Source organism: Chlorocebus sabaeus, chromosome 6 (assembly GCF_047675955.1).
Source record: "Chlorocebus sabaeus isolate Y175 chromosome 6, mChlSab1.0.hap1, whole genome shotgun sequence".
Lineage (NCBI taxonomy): Eukaryota > Metazoa > Chordata > Mammalia > Primates > Cercopithecidae > Chlorocebus > Chlorocebus sabaeus.
In genome coordinates this window covers 47,487,797-47,508,142 of record NC_132909.1, presented here as the reverse complement: position 1 = coordinate 47,508,142, position 20,346 = coordinate 47,487,797, and the positions used below count along the sequence as shown (strand labels likewise).

Genomic DNA, 20,346 nt, shown 5'->3' with positions numbered 1-20,346 from the left:
GGGGACACTGGCATATGTTCATAGGTGGTGGGATGCAGGGAGGCTGCTCACATGGCCCTGCCCACCCCCAACCGGGCACCGCGGCAACAGTGGGCTGACGCTGGATTTGCTGTTAGGTACCTGCTGGCGCTCATCACTCAGGTGGGGGGACACGGAATCCCAAACAGGGGCTGGAGAGGCACTAAGGGAGAGGACACGCACACCAGAGCCGTAAAAACTGCACCGAGGGTCCCAGATCGGACACCAGCCACTGAGGACTCCGAACTGCGCGTTACTGAGGGACCGAGGGCAGGGGGTGTGCCTGGGGTTCCCCACACTTTTACTCGCTGCCCCCATCTGAAGGCAAAACCAATGTGCTAGGCAGGGGTCACCACCATCCACAGCCTCCACCTGGGAAGGAGGAGGAAGAGTGGGAAGGGGGTGGAGGTGGCAAAAGAAAGCCCCCTGCCAGCGTACACCCGGGCCCACAAGGGAGGTCCCCAACTGGCTGCATGTCTTCCACAACCCTGCCCTCAGCTGGGTCCCTCCCACTGTGAGCCCCTGGAAGAGCCGCCCTAGCACCAGGCACCCCAGGAAAACTCACCCTTCTCTGAATCCTCTTTGCCTTCTTCTCTCCCATCCTCTTTTCCCTCCTCGTCCTCTCCGTCCTAACAATTTCAAATTCCAACTTTAAAACAGGTGTTTTTTTTTTTTTAAAGCAACCAAGTTTATTAGAGCAATGGTATATAGTAAAACAGCTGCTTGCTCCATAGACAGAGCAGGGCTATCCCATAAGCAGGGTGTCCCAGAGTAGCCCAGTTATTTACAATGGCTTTAAATGACAAGGCCTGGCTACGTGCCAGAAACCTCACATCCTCTCACTACCTGGTGCACAGGGGGCTGGTCCCATTTTCCAACAAGGAAACTGTGCCTCCAGCTAGGCAGCCTGTGCTTTCTGCCAGACCACATTGCCTCCCCATGCTGGTCACCAGGCACACAGAGCTGACACAGCACTGCCTCTGGCCCCCAGGGAGAGCACCACTCTTCAGGCCAGTTTGCCCCTCCTGCAGACAGAAAATGCCCAGCCAGAGCCACTTACCACTCTGGAGCCCTTCTCCACAGCCTCGGTGCCTTCAAGGCCCTCTGTGGCCTCCCCCTCGGTGCCCTCATCTGAAAGAGAAAAGAAGGTAAAGCTCAGCCCAGGAGCCCCCGGAGGCAGAGGGTAGCCACCCAGTACCACCCAGCTAGCTCACCATTGTCTGAGTCACTGTTGTCCGAGCAGTCCGTGCGGGTGGCTTTGCTATCCGGCTCATCAGGACTGCCGCCCTGTTTTCTCTTCTTCTTCTTGGTCTGGGTCATAAGCGGGGGAAGCTGTGTCAGGGTGCATGGTTCCCAGCCCTTAGCTCTGCCCCAGTGGGAACTAAGCTTCCCAGAGGGGAAGGCCACCTCCACTCACCCGGAAGTCGGCTGTGGTCCAAGTCTTCCAGGTCCGCCTCATCTGCTTCATGCCATTGCCAAACCCGAAGCCAAAGCGGGAGCCGCCTGGGAAGGCGCCCCCGCCTCGCATGCCCTGGAACATGCCATACTCGGGGATGATGTTCTGGGAGAAGAGGGAGGGCAGCCGAGAGGCACCAGACATGCACTGGCCCCGGGCCCCCATGGGGTCTTCCCACATGCGCCCATAGCCTGAGGCCATCGGCCGGCCGCTCCGGGCATCCCGGGCCCAGCCCTGCGCCCTGGGACCGAAGGTGTCGTTGCCACGCATGCGGAACTGGTCGCGGTAGGCATCGTATTGGCCCTCATAGGCCATTTCCATCTCAGGGTCAAGCTCGCTGTAGTCATAGCCTGACCGGTACAGGTCGCGCTCACTCAGGACGGCCCTTGAGTCACAGGACTCATAGGAGTCATACCTGCAGAGGCATGGAGTGAGTATCAGGTGGAGTCCCTCAGGATCCCTCACCTCCAGGTGACTGCTCCTGCCCTCCCCACAATCTCCCAGTCCAGCACCCACCCTGCCCTGGTGGGGAGGCTCAATGTTCAGAAATGCCGATTAAAAAGTTCCAGCCTCTCAGCTGATGTAGGGGCACCACTGCCCCAAACTTGAATGTAGCCACACACTGGCTTGGGGACCCTAAGGAGGACCGACAACTGGGGTGGAGGCTCTAGTCCAGTGAGTCTCAACGAGGGGCAGAGCTGCTCCACAGCCCTTCGGGAACATGTGCACCATCTGTGGGAGTCGCAATGCCCAAGGCTGCTCCTCATGGGGCAAGGTTGAGCACCCCAGCACCCTGCAGGCTGCAGGCAGGTCCAGCACAACGAATGCGCAGTCAGTGAGGCTGATGACACCCATGGGAAACACTGTTCTTGTCCCTCATGGCTGGGGAACCTTCAAACTCTGCAAAGTCCCTCATTACCAAAACAACTGAGACAAAAGGGGGAGTATTTCCCAGGAAAGACACTGAGAGCTTGCCCAGGGACAAGAAAAAGAGCTGTATTACATGACCTGGAGCCTAGAGCCAGACACCAAACTCTACATACCCTATATTGCAACTGGGAAGGCAGGCCAGACCTCCTCCCAGGACACAGAGGGCACCGCAGAGAGCTCTTTTAACCATGACTGCAGCCCGAAGCCTACGCCCCCACAGGCCTGGACCCCACACACCTCACAGGCACAAGGGCTCCCCTTGCACACTCTTCCCTAAACCTGGGCCACCAACAGGCACCGGCAGCTCTAAGAGCAGCAGTTGGTGCTGCCACTGCTCTGCTTACCCCCATCCCAGGCTCCAGGCTGTGGTAAGAAGGTGCACAGCAGCAATGCAAGCCCAAGCCTCACGTGCCAAGCCCTCAGCTCTGAGTGCTGCGGCTGTTGGGCCAGGAGTTACAGAGCCCATGGCATCAAGTCCCCTTGTGCCTGTCCCACACCCTGCCACCACAGCCCTGGGGCCTCACTTGGCCCTACCAGTGCTCAGCCAGGCGACTCCTTACTCTTGGCTCTCACTCATCTGTTAGCTGGAGCTCCACTCTATCCTGTGCTAAAGATACACCTGCCCTCCTCACCGAAGCCTCGCACTGGGCACAAGCACTCCTGGGCCAAGTCCAGTTCAGTTAATGACAAACGCCCACAGCATGATGCTCTGGAGTAGGGCAGATCTGGTAGGCAAGGCCCAGCCCCACCACGTACTTGCTGCGTGCCTTCGGGGTATGACCTGCCTGCACTTCTGTATCCCCACCTGCAAAATGAGGACAGCAGCAGTTCCTCACAGGAGTGCTTCCAACAGGTACACGTTTGTAAGGCACAGGAGAGTAACCAGGAAATGCCCACACCTGCCCCGACCCTTACGTGGGGGTGGCCCAGCTCACAGTGATCAGCCCCAAACGCTCGTCCCACCCTTCACACCAAACTCCATCTGTCCTGCCCTGACACCACGCAGGATGCAAAGTCTCGAGAGAATTCCTTCCAAATGGCTGTCCTTGGAGGGAGGGGCAACCGAACACTCTGTTTTTGAGGGCACAGTGAAGGCAGCCCAATCTGGGCTTGTTCCTCCCACTCCAAGCTGGGGAAAGGCTGACCACTAGGTAGTGCGGCAGGGGTTGAGGGTGGGTGAGAGGAGACACAAGTCAGAGACGGGAAGTGCAACGGACCCCGCTGGGGGCCACAGCAGTACCAAGCAGCAGGGAGGAAGCAGACACAGAGGTGCACTCAGAAAGGAAGACACAGTGGGCAGCAGGCAGGAGCCACCCCTGCAGAGCCTCAGCCCCTAGGCAGGTGTCCACTCACCTTTCTCCACCTGAGCTGTACACGCCTCCTTGCATCATGTCTGTCTCCAAATGCGGCACCATATCTAAGCGCTGGTTAATTCTGGATAAAACGGAATCGGCACTGGCGCTACCCGAGGCACTAGTGTTTGCATTTGTGTCAGAGCTAGGCATTTCCCAAGAGTGTGAAGTGGCCATACCATACCCATAGTTGGTGGTGTTATCCTGGCCATAGCCATAGCCATAGCCATAGCCCTCGTAGCCTGCAGTGAGGGAGACAGAGACAGACAGATGGTGGGGGCAGGCAGACAGAGACAGAGACAAACACAGATACAAGGGTATCTTCTGTCACAGAGAGAGAAGACCCTAGCCACTGAGGCTGGAGGGGCCCTGGCCATTCTGATAAGCGCCTCCTGTTAAGGAGTAGGTAACCCCAGAAACACGCCCCCTCCCCACTCCCAACCTTGGTCAAGCGGGGCAGCAGCTGAGAAACATAGCCAGAACAACCCCAAGGGACAGGACAGTGATCGCAGGAATGACACTTGCCTCTATTTGTCCCAGAGTTCCAAGTTCCATATCCTACAAAAAGTAAAAGGGCAGTTACATCTATACTTGCGTACAATACAAGGCCGTAATTCAGGTGCAAAGACAATTATTCCCAGGACCTGACTGGTCAGAGCAGGCTGCACCTCCTCTAACTGAGACACCTTGAGTTTGTGAGCACTGTGCAAATGATCCAGGCCACTTGCTGCCCTGGTGCCTGGCTGCCTGTGGCTCTGAGCATCTGTTATTTAAGGATCCTCTTGTTCCCAATACTCTCAACTAAGGAACTTGGCTCCTACACTCCTTCCCTTAAGAGCCAGAATTAGAAGGTGACCTCCACACCCCAGGCTAAACGCTAATCAGTTTATAGCAGAAAACCCACCCCAGTCTCCCAAGAGACTGCCTTAAAAGGGAGGGCCAACAAGCCCTTGAATTGTTGACTGTGCTGTGCTGGAACACATCAGTGAGAGAAGCCCAAGAAGCAACCCCTTACTTGAGAAAAGCTGTGGAGAGAACCATCTGGATTATCAACTTAATATGCTCTGGATTCAATCACAATACATGATAAAACCTCATTCCTTCAGGAACATAAAGCCACTGAGAAGTGACAAAGTGTAAAGTCCCCTGGGAACTCAAACACACGGTTCCTCCCCAAAGGAGGGCACAGAGCAGGTGACCCCTTTCCCTGGGTCTCTAGTGAGACCCAGCAGTTGTTTCCCATTCCATGTCATCTCTGCCCCGCAGACAGAGGACATGCTCAATCCAGGGCAGGGGACCGAAGCTCAGTGAGACAGACAGCAGGGCAGTTAAGTGGCAGAAACCAGACCACAGCAGGAAGAGTATAAGTCAACTGAAAAGATGAGCCAGACAGAATAGGCAGGCTGTTGTCCTGCACTCGGGTTCCTCTACAACCTGGTGCACAAAAAGAATAGCAGAAATCAGAGAGAAGCTGAGGAACTGCTGATGACCACTATGTTTAATAAGAGAGCTCACAAAACAAAAACTCTTGGGCTGGAGAAACCAAAACAGAGGCTTCTCATCCATTTGTTTATGCATACCCTGAGCACAGGGAACAGATGCTTGCAGTCCCAGGCACTGCTCAGGTATGGAGATCTGCTTATCGGTAAGGGAGACGCTAACAGCCAGAGAGCAGCAAGGGTAAGTCAGGAGTGGTGGCTGAGGAAAGAGCGGCTAAGGAGCCAGACTAACAGGCAAGAGAGGCTGGCGGAGCCACATAATGAACAATGCACAGGGCTGGGTGTGGTGGCTCATGTCTGTAATCCCAGCACTTTGGGAGGTCGAGGTGGGCGGATCACCTGAGGTCAGGAGTTTGAAACCAGACTGACCAACATGGTGAAACCCTGACTCTACCAAAAATACAAAAATTAGCCAGTGAGGTGGCACACACCTTTACTCCCAGCTACTCAGGAGGCTGAGGCACACGAATTGCTTGAACCCAGGCAGCAGAGATTGCAGTGAGGTGAGATCGCACCACTGCACTCCAGCCTGGGTGACACAGTGAAACTCCATTTCAAAAAAAAAATAACACACAGGTAGCCCAGGCAGCTACTGTATACCTGGCCAAGTGACTGTTTGTCTGTTTGTACCAGGGACAGTGGGCATTAGCTATTCTAAAGAAAACAGGAGTTGGGCGTGGTGGCTCACGCCTGTAATCCCAGCACTTTGGGAGGCCAAGGCGGGTGGATCACGAGGTCAGGAGTTCGAGACCAGCCTGGCCAAAATGGTGACACCCCATCTAAAACACAAAATTAGCCAGGTATGGTGGTGTGCGCCTATGGTCTCAGCTGCTTGGGAGGCTGAGGCAGGAGAATCACTTGAACCTGGTAGGTGGAGGTTGCAGTGAGCCGAGATCACACCGTTGCACTCCAGGCTGGGCGACTGACTGAGCAAGACTCTCTCTCAAAAAAAAAAAAAAAAAAAAAAAAAAGAAAGAAAGAAAAAAGAAAAAGGAAAAGAAAAAGAAAATAGGATACGGAGGCAAAAGTAGATCCATCAGGGCTCTGCTTGTGAGGCTACAATGTGGTCACTGCAAGCTTCACCTGCTGAGGATCTGCCAGAACAGAGTGAGGAGGCACAAGGAAAGGAAGCAGGCATCAACTCCGTGAACACCACTTTACGTTTTAAGGACAGGCAGGGCCTCCCACGATGGGCAACTCTCAGGAGTCCCTCCAGGTAAACACTCACTATATGCCACTTGCTATGCCTGAAGCAACCCAGACTCCTTAATGGACATCCCAGCTGGGTGCCTTCAGGAGGAAGCCTTCATCTAGACTGGCATTTAGGGACTCCCCAAGACCTGCCCTTTCTGAAAGAATACCCCAACTCATTTCCATCCCCAGAAGGAATGAGATCATGGTTGATAAAGGAAATGTTAAAGGTATAAATATATATATACGTATCTTTAAAGATATATATATTATATATATAAAAAAATATAAAATATATGTACATATATATTTTTGAGACACAGTCTTGCTCTGTCCCCCAGGCTGAAGTGTAATGGTGTGATCACAGCTCACTGCAGCCTTGACTTCCCGGGTTCAAGTGACCCTTCTGCCTCAGCCTCCAGAGTGGCTGGAACTACAGGCATGTGCCACCATGCCTGGCTAATTTCTTATATATTTTGTAGAGACAGGGTTGTACTATGTTGCCCAGTCTGGTCTCAAACTCCTGGGGGCTCAAACGATCCTCCCATCTCAGCCTCTCAGAGTGCTGGGATTATAGGCATGAGCCACTGCACCTGGCCAAGGACATAATTTTTAAAAGAAAAAAGGACATGGTCACAGTATGTAATATTTATGGACCAAAAATAGAAAACAATTTAACACTCAACTTTAAGGTAATAGTTAATCAGATTATAGCCTACCTACTCAGTGACATATCATGTAAGCATAAAAAAAGAATTTACTGTGCCTTATGTGGCACAAGGAAATGCTTCCAACATAAAATAAAGCAGGACCAGTCAGGTGCAGTGGCTCACACCTGTAATCCTACCATTTTGGGAAGTGGGGCAGACAGATCGCTTGAGCCCAGGAATTTGAGACCAGCCTGGGCAACACAGCAAAACACCATCTCTACAAAAAATACAAAAATTAGCTGGGCGTGGTAGGGCATGCCTGTAGTCCCAATTATGCGGGAGGCTGAGGTGGGAGGGCCACCTGTACCCAGGAGGTGGAAGTTGCAGTGAGCTGAAATTGCTCCACTGCACTCCAGCCTAGGTGACAGAGTGAGACCATATCTTAAAAAAATAAAATAAAATAAAGCAGGATCCACAATTCTATCCACATATAAAGTATTAAACTATAAAGTACATAAAAGTAGTAAGCTGACAAAAATTAAATATTAATATGCTAGGATCTTGGCTGTTTTTCAAAATGTTATTTAAATGTTATATTGTTCTTGCAATTCAAGCCAGAAGGAAAAATAAATCCATCTCTATTCTTTCACAATTTTGTATGTAAAAAAAATCTCAAAAGGATCTACAAAAGAGCTACTAGAATAAGTGAGCTTAGCAAGGTCTATTACAAGGTCAATCTATAAGTCAAATTTCAAATATTACAAGGTAAACCTACAAATCAAATAGCAATCAAATTTCTACATATCAGCAATGAATTGAAAGTTTTTAAAAGTATCATTCACTATAGTACTAAAAACATGAAAAAGTTAAGTGTAAATCTAACAAAATATGTGTAGGATCTGTGTTGAAAACTACAAAACACTAATAAATCAAAGACCTACATCAGTGAAGTGACATACTGCGTTCATGAATCAGAAGACTTGATATTGTTAAGATGTCAATTTTCTCAAACTAATCTCAAACTAACCTATAGATTCTACAGATTTGATAGATCTATAGACCCAAGGCTCTCTCGCTCAAAATCTCAGCACGAATTTTTTAAAAACTTGATAAACTGATTCCAAAATTTATATGCAAAAGCAAAGAAACTAACAATTCTGGAAAAAAGAACAAACCTGGAGGACTAATATTTCAAGATTGCTACTATCCAGTAATCAAGACTGCATTGCTGGGCCAGGCGCGGTGGCTAAGGCCTGTAATTCCAACACTTTGAGAGGCTGAGGCAGGTGGATCACATGAGGTCAGGAGTTTGAGACCAGCCTAGCCAACATGGTGAAACCAGTCTCTACTAAAAATACAAAAAGACTGTGCTGCTGAATGAAGTTTAGATGTGTAGACCAATGGAACAGAATGAGAGTCCAAGAGTCCAGAAATAGAGCCACAGTAGATGGCCAACTGATTTTCAGTAAAGGTACAAAGGCATTTCAATAGAGAAAAAATAGTCCTGGCGCAGTGGCTCACACCTGTAATCCTAGCACTTTGGGAGGCCAAGGCAGGCGGATCACCTGAGATCAGGAGTTCAAGACCAGCCTGGTCAACATGGTGAAACCCTGTCTCTACTAATAATACAAAAATTAGCCGGGCGCAGTGGTACATGCCTGTAATTCCAGCTATTTGGGAGGCCAAGGCACGAGAATCGCTTGAATCCGGGAGGTGGGGGTTGTGGTGAGCCGAGATCGAGCCATTGCACTCCAGCCTGGGCAACAAGAGCGAAACTCTGTCTTAAAAAAGAAAGAAAGAAAGAGGCCGGGAGCAGTGGCTCACGCCTGTAATCCCAGCACTTTGGGAGGCCAAGGCGGGCAGATCATGAGGTCAGGAGATTGAGACCATCCTGGCTAACACGGTGAAACCCCGTCTCTACTAAAAATACAAAAAAATTAGCCTGGCGTGGTGATGGGCACCTGTAGTCCCAGCTGCTCAGGAGGCTGAGGAGGGAGAATGGTGTGAACTCGGGAGGTGGAGCTTGCAGTGAGCTGAGATCGCGCCACTGCACTTCAGCCTGGGGGACAGAGTGAGACTCTGTCTCAAAAAAAAAAAAAAAAGAAAGAAAAAATAGTTTTTTTTTTTTCTTTCTTTTTAAACAAATGGTGCTGGAACAATTGTATATCTACATGCAATAGAAGAAGAAGAAACCTCAGCCGATACTGCACACCTTGTGGAAAAATTAACTCAATATGGATCACAGACTAAATGTAAAACCTTAAACTAAAACACCTAAAAGAAAATTCAAAAGAAAAATCTTATAGATTTCTTTCTTTCTTTTTTTTTTTTTTTTTTTTGAGACGGAGTCTCGCTCTGTCGCCCTGGCTGGAGTGCAGTGGCCGGATCTCAGCTCACTGTAAGCTCCGCCTCCCGGGTTCACGCCATTCTCCTGCCTCAGCCTCCCAAGTAGCTGGGACTACAGGCGCCTGCCACCTCGCCCGGCTAGTTTTTTGTATTTTCTAGTAGAGACGGGGTTTCACCGTGTTAGTCAGGATGGTCTCGATCTCCTGACCTCGTGATCCGCCCGTCTCGGCCTCCCAAAGTGCTGGGATTACAGGCTTGAGCCACCGCGCCCGGCCAGATTTCTTAGATAAAAAAAGCAAAATCATCATCTATTAAAGAAAAAATTGAATTCGGCTTCAAAATTAACAACTTGTATTCTTTCAAAGATACTGACAAGAGAATAGACGAGCCACAGTCTGGGAGAAAACATTTGTAAACGGCACATCCGAGAAATGGCTTGTACTCAGAATACGTAACCCAGAAGGAAAAGAATTCAAAAGGATGTGCAATTAGGGACTATATTTGATGAAAGGAAGAGGCAGGGAGGGCACGACAGGGAAGCCAAGCAAACCAAGTTTCTTCTCATTTATGAAACACCTGATACCTTCTCACCCAATTTCAAAATATTTTAAGTCTTCCCTTTTTCTGGGACTAGCTGCTGCTACTTGGTAAGCTTACTTAAGTCCCTTTATGCAGTGATCCCTGAGGGCATGTTAGCTGTGTAGGATCAGTCTTTCCCTAGATCTTGGTAGTAAAAGAAATTACCCATCTCAGTAACTAAGACATTATCCTTGTTAATTCCAAAGAGGGCTCCTTCTCAACAGACACCCCTAGAGTCACAGACAACCAAAGACCAGCTTTATCAGCAGTTCCGGGCTGCCACAGCACACAAACAAAACAGACAAAACAGCATGTGTGAATCCTACTGGTGGCTACTTCTGAATTAGCTAATTAAGTGTTTCTGTCCACAATGGAAAACTCAATCAGAGATCTTCACTCAACTCTGTGTGTGTGGAGCCCGCTGGCTTGAGGTGGCCTGGCTGAGTCTCCGAAAGCTGCTAGATTCACATACTCAGCCTCTCTCCCACAGCAAGGACACGCACTACGCTGGGACTAAGTTAACAGCTTGCTCTCTCCTGGACCGATCCTTTGGACTTTTTTTTTTTTTTTTTTTTTGATATGGAGTCTTGCTCTGTTGCCAGGCTGGAATGCAATGGCGTGACCTCGGCTCACTGTAACCTCTGCCTCCAGGGTTCAAGCGATTCCCCTGCCTCAGCCTCCTGAGTAGCTGGGACTATAGGTGGGTGCCACCATGACCAGCTAATGTTTTGTATTTAGTAGAGATGGCGTTTCACCATGTTGGCCAGGATGGTCTCGATCTCCTGACGTCAGGTGATCCACCCGCCTCGGCCTCCCAAAGTGCTGGGATTACAGGCGTGAGCCACTGTGCCCTCCTTTGGACTTTAATAGGTCACTCGGACTCCCAGTCCCTCTCCCAGGGGGATTTGAAGCCAGGCCTTTTATCAAAGAGCCTAACTTGCTCAGGAACACAGCTACTTTTCCCATAACTGTCTGAAAGGGAAGCACTAGCTATTCAAATGGCCACACCATTTCACACAAGTTTAGGTTTAAAAAAGCATGACAGAATGACAGCAAAGCCAAAGGCAACTAAGAAGACAAGGAACTGCTCTGCAAAACACTTTGGTTCCCACCAGAGGCCCACACTTACCATAATCACAAGTGGGCTGAGCGCTGGTATCCGAGTATGTCGACTGCAAAGTGGTTTCAGATCCCTGGACAAAGCCTAAACATAAAGACAGTGGGGTTAATTTCCCCAAGCAAGTCACAGGGAAATGACCTGAGACTACCTAACCTTTGGCATGGGATTGTCAGCAGGCCCTTCTCTCAATGAAAAGCCATCAAAACCTCTAGATTCCACAGTTTAATTAGACCGTCAGAAAATATTAACCAATGGAAAGGCAGGTTATGTTTAACTTGCTATACCAGGAGGACTAGATTAAAAAATTAAAAAATTATTTATTTACTTTTTAAAAACAGGGTCTCACTCTGTCTGGGCTGGAATGCAGTGGCATGATCACGGCTCAGTGCAACCTCGACTTTCCAGGCTCAAACGATCCTCCTGCCTCAGCCTCCCAAGTAGCTGAGACTATAGGTTCATGCCATCATGTCCAGCTAATTTTTATATTTTTTGTAGAGATGGGGTTTCATCATGTTGCCTAGGCTGGTCTTTAATTCCTAGACTCAAGCAATCCACCCTCCTGAACCTCCCAAAGTGTTGGGATTACAGGCATGAGCCACAGAGCCTGGCCCCAAATAAAAATTTTTTTTTTTTTTTTTTTTTGAGACGGAGTCTCACTCTGTCGCCCAGGCTGGAGTGCAGTGGCCGGATCTCAGCTCACTGCAAGCTCCGCCTCCCGGGTTCACGCCATTCTCCTGCCTCAGCCTCCCAAGTAGCTGGGACTACAGGTGCCCGCCACCTCGCCCGGCTAGTTTTTTGTATTTTTTAGTAGAGACGGGGTTTCACCGGGTTAGCCAGGATGGTCTCGATCTCCTGACCTTGTGATCCGCCCATCTCGGCCTCCCAAAGTGCTGGGATTACAGGCTTGAGCCACCGCGCCCAGCCAAAATTTTTAAACATTTAAGTCAGTAGCCTATTCTGATAAATGAACACCCAAGTTATCATTCTGTTAAATGAGGAAACTATTCAAATTCCTGAAAAGTGAGCCACTTGGAATTCAAATAAGGATGGAGGTTAGCTTCCAAACCATGTTAAAGCAAATAATACCCCCTCTCCCTGTCCTAAATCTGAAACACAAACTGCTTTATATTTTGGTTTTCCATTAAAAAGTGTGTATAACAATTATTTCTGGGCCGGGTGGCTATCTGTAATTTTCAGGTCATGAGTTGGCTCTGATGGGAAAGGCAAATATTGCCTCTTTTGGGCAGCACTTTGGGAGGCCAAGGCGGGCAGATCATGAGGTCAGGAGATCGAGACCATCCTGGCTAACATGGTGAAACCCCGTCAGGTGAATCCCCGCCAGGTTGGGATTACAGGCAAATATGCTTCTAATCCCAACACTTTGGGAGGCCAAGATGACCAGCCTGGGCAACAGGGCGAAACCTTGTCTCTACAAACAAAACAAAACAAAACAAAAGTCAGCTGTGGCAGCATATGCCTGTAGTCCTAGCTACTTGGGAGGCTGAGGTGGGAGTGTCACTTGAGCCCAGAAGATCAAGGCTGCAGTGAGCTATGATTGCGCCACTGCATTCCAGCCTGGGTGACAGAGCAAGACCCTGTCTCAACAAAAAACAAAAAACAATTATTTCTTAAAAGTAATTATTTGGGGTTGGCATGTTCATATGGAAATAAATATTATTATGTATACATAAAATTTCCTGTCTTCTCAACTCTCAAACTGTTTCTCAACATAAAATGAATTAGGGCTGAGTACTGGCTCATGCCTGTACTCAGTACTTTGGGAGGCCAACGGGGGTCGATTGGTTGAGGCCAGGAGTTCAAGACCAGCCTGGCCAACACGGTGAAACCCCATCTCTACCAAAAATACAAAAATTAGGCCGGGTGCGGTGGCTCATAATCCCAGCACTGTAATTCCAGCACTGAGTGGCTGAGGCGGGTGGATCATGAGGTCAGGAGTTCTGGCCAATATGGTGAAACCCTATTTTCTCTACTAAAAATATAAAAATTAGCTGGGCATGGTGGTGTGTGCCTGTAGTCCCAGCTGCACGGGAGGCTGAGGCAGAAAAATCGCTTGAACCCAAGAGGTGGAGGTTGCAGTGAGCCATGATCATGCCACTGCATTCCAGCCTGGGCAACAGAGCAAGACTCTGTCTCAAAACAAACAAACAAACAAAATCCCAAAATTAGTTGGGCATGGTGGCGCCTGCCTGTAATTCCAGGTTCTTGGGAGGGTGAGGGAGAAGAACTGTTTAAACCCAGGAGGCGGAGGTTGCAGTGAGTAGAGATCGTGCCACTGCACTCAAGCCTGGGTAACAGATCAAGACTCTCAAATAAATAAATGAAATAAAATAAAATGAGTTAGTGTCAAGTAAGGAAAACTTCTACCTCTATCAGAAACCACTGCTCCTACAGACTATGATTAATCCTAATCCTGCCAGTTGCTTTAAAACTACATTTAAAGAAAAAACCTCTGCAGTTAGAAATACATATATATATATTTGAGACAGAGTCTCGCACTAGGCTGGAGTGCAGTGGCACAATCTCGGCTCATTGCAACCTCCGCCTCCCATATTCAAGCGATTCTCCTGCCTCCGCCTTCTGAGTAGCTGGGACTACAGGCGTGTGCCACCGTGTCCGGCTACTTTTTTTGTCTTTTTCATAGAGATGGGGTTTCACCGTGTTAGCCAGGACGGTCTCAATCTCCTAAACTTGTGATCCACCCACCTCGGCCTCCCACAGTGCTGGGATTACAGGCGTGAGCCACCGCGCCCAGCCAGAAATACATATTTTTGAATAATTTTCTCTCAGCACTGAAATTTTGACAGATACCATAAGAGGCAGGATTTGCCTTTCCCATCAGAGCCAACTCATGACCTGAAAATTAAAGCCTTTGCCTCTAACAGCTTGTTTATATCAAAAACCTACAGAAGTGCCTTCTCTTCTGTGGGTAGGCGTTCTCTTATTCGTTGACAGTCTCTCTATTTTATCTCTTAAGACCAGAGCAGCAGCAGCCAACACTGAACAAGTGCTTTCCCTGCAGGATGCCAAGAACATTTATCTGCAATGATCTCATTTCATCCTCACCACAGATAAGAAGGGCAGGTGGGCAAGATCCCTTACTCTGCAATTCCCCCAGGTACAAAACAGTCTGAAGACCACGTGTTTTCTACCAGTGTGGTGCTAAAACTCACGCTGCAGCTGTTTTTACCTGTGAGGACATTTACAGTCTTTCTTTGTCCTACTTAGTGCAGAATTCATGTATTTAAATACAGGGTGCTTCCCCAGACCCCACGTGACTTCTCTTAAGCTAGAATTCCAAAATACATCTAGCTCCAAGGGTTCCAAAGAAGGAGCTGTGAACCCAGCTTCATCTTCACTTTCCAGAGTAGGGACTGGGCCCTGAGGAAGGATAAAACCCAAGGACACACAGACCCAGTCTTCTACCTTCCCTAAGTAGGGACTCTGGACCTTCCTGAGATGCCTAAAATCCAGGCATTGTTGATTAATAGCTATCCATAAGAAATACTGACAGCAGCTTTGAAGAGTTCACCCAGGGGAAAGCCTTATAATGTAAGAAGGACCCAGCCCCTGTGGTCTCCACTGTTTGCTCGACTAGCTTTTGGAAACTTGTTCTTTCAGCAATTGGGCTAGCAGTAAGATGGCCTCAGACTTCAGGTAATGTGGTCTGTGAGTACTGCAACGGCAAATGACAGCCCACCACACCCTCACAAGAACACAGTCAGCAAGCTGCTGAGCAAAACATCTGTGTCTGTTCAGGCGAGAGGGGCCCTGGTTCTTCCCTAGGAAGGAAAGACAATCCATCAAACCCTCCAAATCAACGGCAATCTCTGCTCTAACTCTGTTCCCTGCACCACATGCACATTCTGCTCCACAATACTGTCTGCAAAGATCGCAGGGCAGGCCCTTCTAGAGCCAGTTTTGGCTCCTACTATAAATAAATTATTTATTTATTTTTTGAGATGGAGTCTCCCTCTGTCTCCCAGGCTGGAGTGCAGTGGCGCGATCTCGGCTCACTGCAAGCTCCGCCTCCCGGGTTCAAGCGATTCTCCTGCCTCAGCCTCCCGAGTAGCTGGGACTACAAGCGCGCGCCACCTCACCCGGCTAATTTTTCGTATTTGTTTAGTAGAGAGGGGGTTTCACCGTGTTCGCCAGGATGGTCTCGATCTCCTGACCTCGTGATCCACCCGTCTTGGCCTCCAAAAGTGCTGGGATTACAGGCTTGAGCCACCGCGCCCGGACGTTTTTTTTTTTTTTTTTTTTGAGATGGAGTTTGGCTCTTGTCGCCCAGGCTGGAGTGCAGTGGTGCGATCTCGGCGCACCGCAACCTCCGCCTCCTGGGTTCAAGCGATTCTCCTGCCTCAGCCTCCCGAGTAGCTGGGACTACAGGCATGCACCACCACGTCCAGCTAATTTTGTATTTTAGTAGAGACGGGGTTTCTCCATGTTGGTCAGGCTGGTCTCAAACTCCCAACCTCAGGGGATCCGCCCGCCTGGGTCTCCCAAAGTGCTGGGATTACAGGCGTAAGCCACTGTGCCCAGCCTAAATTCTTAGCTGGTTTATAAAGTGTTCTCTTGGTACAATTTACCAGCCTGATTAGCTCTGGATGAAAAAATAAAATATGCCCTATATGGCCCTATAAAGCTAAGTGTCAGATCATGGATTTCTTTCTATTTTCATTAGAGACAGGAGGTCTCACTGTCATCCAGGCTGGAGTGCAGTGGCACAATCACTGTTCACTATGTCCTCAGACTCTGGGGCTCAAGCGATCCTCCTACTTCAGTCTCCTATGTAGGTGGGACTATAGTCACACACCACCAGGCCCAGCTAATTTTTGTTTTCTTTTTTCTTTTCTTTTCTTTTTTTTTTTTTTTTTTGAGAGACAGGGTCTCACTATGTTACCCACGCTGGTCTTGAATTCCTGGGCTTAAGTGATCCTCTCACTCTGAGACCATGGTTCTAGTTCTGCAGCAACACTCCTTGCTTTTAACCAATCTCTCTTGTCAACTTTTTTTGCTCAAAAATACAAAAGCAGGCCAAATGCTGGGGCTCATGTCTGTAACACCAGTACTCTGGGAGACTGAGTTGGGAGGATCGCTTGAGCCTAGGAGTTCAAGACCTGCCTGGCAACATAGTGAGACCTCATCTCAGAAATAAAAAATTAGCCGGGCATAGTGGCATGCACATGCAGTCACAGCTACTTGGGAGGCTGAGGTGAGGTGGGAGGATCACCTGAGCACAGGAGGGCAAGGCTGCAGTGAGCTATGATGGCACCACTACATTTCAGCCTGGGCAACATAGTGAGACCCTGTCTCAACAAAACGAAACAAAAGTTTCTCAGTTTTATACTTTTCCTTCTTTTTCCTTTTTAAAAAAGAGTATATATTTTCTTGAGACAGGATATTGCTCTGTTGCCCAGGCTGGAGTGCAGTGGCATGATCATAGCTCAGCAATGTCGAACTCCCAGGCTCCAGCAAACCTCCCAGAGTCTCACTGTCATCCAGGCTGGAGCACAGTGGCGTAATCATGGCTCACTGCAGCCTCAATCTCGCATAGTTAACTTTTTATTTTTAATTTTTATAGAGAAAGGGTCTTGCTGTGTTGCCCAGGCTCTTCTCAAACTCCCGGCCTCAAGCAATCTTCCTGCCTCGGCCTCCCAAAGTGTTGAGATTACAGGTGTGAGCCACCATGCCTGATCTAAAAAAAAGAGTCTTATTTGAAGGAGTAACAGAGAGTGCCAAAAATTAAAGGATAACTGGAATTAGGTTAGGTTGCCTCCAACCTTTATTATCTGAGCCAAGAGTAGGGTGACAACCATCCTCCAAGATAATCTCCAATCATTCTTGCCTCTTAATGTTATGTAGATCCCTCCCAACTAATAGAGGTAGCCGGTGCAACCAATAAGATTTATGAAAATGACTGAGTGTGACTTCTGGGATTTCTGCCTTGCTCTTTCTGGGATCATTCAATCTGGGGAAAACCAGCCACCATGTTGTGAGGACTCTCTAGCAGCCAGCCGTAGGGAGAGATCCATGGGGCCAAGAATTAACGGCCAGCATCAGCCCGCCAGGCATGGAAGTTTAAGTCACCTTGGAGGTGGGACCTCCAGCCTCAGTCAGGCTTTCAGATGACTATAGTCCAGACAGAGATCCTAAATGTAACCTCATGATATTCCAAGCTAGAACCACCCAGCGAAAGCACCTGTCCATTCCAAACATAAGGAAACTGTGTGAGACAATCAATGTTTCTGTGACAAGTGCGGTAGCAGGTCAGACCTTTGTTTGAGGGCCTGATTCTGGATATTTCTGTCCTGTTTTCCACTGCTCTCCTCTTCCCCTCTCAGTGCTAGAGATGCAGCTTCCTTTCCCACGTATAAATAAAGTAACTGGGTTCAAAAGCAGGGCGAGTTAATAAAAAGATTTATTAGTCACCTTTTATGTTTAATAATGGTAAACATTTGCTTCGAGGCCTCTAGGACTTACTCTTTTTTTTTTTTTTTTTTTGAGATGGAGTCTCGCTCTGTCGCCCAGGCTGGAGTGCAGTGGCCGGATCTCTGCTCACTGCAAGCTCCGCCTCCCGGGTTCACGCCATTCTCCTGCCTCAGCCTCCCGAGTAGCTGGGACTACAGGCGCCCGCCACCTCGCCCGGCTAGTTTTTTGTATTTTTTTAGTAGAGACGGGGTTTCACCGGGTTAGCCAGGATGGTCTCGATCTCCTGACCTCGTGATCCGCCCGTCTCGGCCTCCCAAAGTGCTGGGATTACAGGCTTGAGCCACCGCGCCCGGCCAGGACTTACTCTTAAAGCTAGTAGTTGTCTGAAATGTGACTTAAAATGCCTTTGACTTTAGTGCCCTACTTCTTAAAAGGGGAAGACTCACATTACAAATTACTGTGGTTTTTAGTTTATCAAGATAAAGGAAAAACAAATCATTATTTTATTAGCTTGGCTATCTCAGTGCCCACCCAAAGCCAGAACTACAGCCTACAAGATCTAGAGCTGGAATTCAGCTTGGGTCATTAGTGACCTTGTAACTCAGTTTCCTCATCTATTAAAGAAAAAGAGCTCCATTACTCAGCTACCCCACAGCACCCAACCATTCATCTTCTGGTTTCTTCAGCAGTCCTGTTTTTAAAAACCATGAAACTGTCTTCCAGTTCTTGGTAAGACTTGGTGAGAATTATATTCCAATCCCAGAGATGTCAGTAACAACCCTATAGTCTGTCCTCCTGAACTAGGAAAGTTACAGAAAGGCTCTGGCAGAGCTGCCCAACCTGGGCACTACTGATGTTTGAGGCCAGATACTTCTTTGCAGTAGGTATCACTGTGTATACCGTAGCAGGGCAGCATCCCAAGCCTCCATCCACTAGATACCAGCAGCACTCCCTCTCCCATATGTGACAACCAAAAAATGTCTCCAGACATTGCCAGATGTCCTCTGGGGGCAGAATCACCCTTGGCTGAGAAGCCATTGGGCTGGGGGATGGTTGCTAGAAAAACTGGGGTTCTTGGAAAGCTCCTGACCTGGGAACCAGGGTAGAGGGGACTGGCACTACCTTCTTGCCTATGCAAACATAAAGTGGTCTACAAAGGAGCTCCAGAGATTCATGTTCCATTCTCAGTTCTCAACATTCCAAGTAGAATGCAGGTTACCTGGCAACCACACACGCTCAAGCCTATAATACCCTCACCAAATGGGGAGGCCTAGTCTCAGTCTCCTGGCTGAGACTCCTCATCAGTCACTGCCAAGGGAAACCCAGGAGGCCTTGGCAATTCACCCAGTGATGATTTACAGTCGCCCAAGCATATTGCGGGGGGGGCGGGGGGGGGCGGAGAGGGGCTCTCGGATCTTATCACCCACTCTCCCTTTCAAATCTCATTGGCCTCCCACTGGCCTCTTTGGCTGATCTTCTAACAAGCCAGGCAGTTCTTGCCCGTAAGCCTTTTACAGCAAAAGCTCCCTGGGCCAGATATCTTTATTCTCTCACTCCATTTAGGTCTCTGCTCAAATGTCACCTCTTTACAGAGGGCTCCAACCACTCCATGTAGTGGAGCGACCCCCGCACGGTACTGACCACCCTAAAATATATCCTACACTCGCTTATTTGCCTATTAAGATCAGTCCTCGCCTCTAAGCTGCTTGATGAAGTCTTGTCTGTATTCCCGGTGCCCAATCTGCACCAGACACGGTTCATTTGACAGACGTAGAGAGAATTAACGTGGAACCTTGTCATTCCTTGCAGTTCAGCCCCCTAGGCAGCCCCCTAGGGGCCCAAGACTCCCCGCTCAGCCCAAACCTTTCCAATATTTACTTATCCCCCCAAGGGCCTGGTGCCTCTCCCAGTTCTGAAATAGACAAAAGCGGGTAGTGGGTGGGATCGGGATGGGGGTGTAGAGCTGCGGCGTTCTTGCAGAGAAACCGCGCGGGGGAGGACGCGACAATGGCGACGGCAGCCGAGCCAGCTGACTGCTCGTAAGGACCAAGGCCTGAGAAAGGGAAACCTAAAGCGTCGAGGTCCAGGAGCGCAGGCCAGGGACTGAGGTGGTGGGGGCGGAGACCTCGCGCGCTGAGGCCCGGGCCCACTGACACAGGCGACAGAAACCAAGACCTCAGGCGGCTGGGAGCCGGGACGCCGGCTGCAGGCACAGAGAGCTGAGGCAACGAGGCGTGAGAGAAGCGACCCTGAGGCGACGGGCCCGCGGCGCCATTTTGTGACCGCAGGGAGGGCAGCGAAGGGGCCCCAGGGGAGGTGCGGGCAAGCCTGGTGCGGCATCCGCACGTCCCTGTCCCATCCCCCACGCAGAGCCCGACCCCACCCTGCCAGACCCACCTGTGTAGCTCATGGTGGCGGGTAACACAACATCCGAGAACGCCGACGGCCGCTGCTCTGCACATCCGACGCTGCGATAGCGGCTGCTAACCACAGGGTCCCCTAGACACACACCCGAGCCCCGCCTCCCGACCGCATTGGCTCATACCGGCCTCGGCTTCACGCCTATTGGATGATACCGCTGTCTATCTCTACGCCTCTTCCTATCAGTGGCTGGAAGCGGCTGGCAATCTCGTGAGAGCCCCGCCTTGTCCCCGCCTTCTGTTAGTCTAAGGCCTCAGTGATTGGCCTAGAGAAGCCGGCAGAGAGGTGAAGTCCTATAGCATTCGAGGGGGCGGAGCTGTGCACTACGGAAAGG

At 49.6% G+C, this 20,346-nt stretch overlaps 1 protein-coding gene across 2 annotated transcripts in view; it reads right to left on the bottom strand.

The window, feature by feature from the left end:
* AKAP8L (A-kinase anchoring protein 8 like) overlaps positions 1-20,116 on the bottom strand; it is a 35,155-nt gene extending 15,039 nt beyond the window's left edge. The window contains exons 1-9 of one of the 2 annotated variants that reach the window (XM_037992110.2): positions 19,989-20,116; positions 11,151-11,225; positions 4,282-4,314; positions 3,941-3,998; positions 3,758-3,838; positions 1,436-1,889; positions 1,233-1,329; positions 1,079-1,149; positions 584-647 (exon numbers count right to left, since the gene is read on the bottom strand). In XM_037992110.2, coding sequence (XP_037848038.1) covers positions 584-647; positions 1,079-1,149; positions 1,233-1,329; positions 1,436-1,889; positions 3,758-3,838; positions 3,941-3,998; positions 4,282-4,314; positions 11,151-11,225; positions 19,989-20,001 — 946 coding nt within the window. In that variant the 5' untranslated portion in view covers positions 20,002-20,116. Of the gene's footprint in view, positions 1-583; positions 648-1,078; positions 1,150-1,232; positions 1,330-1,435; positions 1,890-3,757; positions 3,999-4,281; positions 4,315-11,150; positions 11,226-19,988 lie in introns of both variants that reach the window. The other variant, XM_007995581.3, reaches the window with a different exon arrangement.
* Between the last annotated feature and the right edge of the window lie 230 nt (positions 20,117-20,346).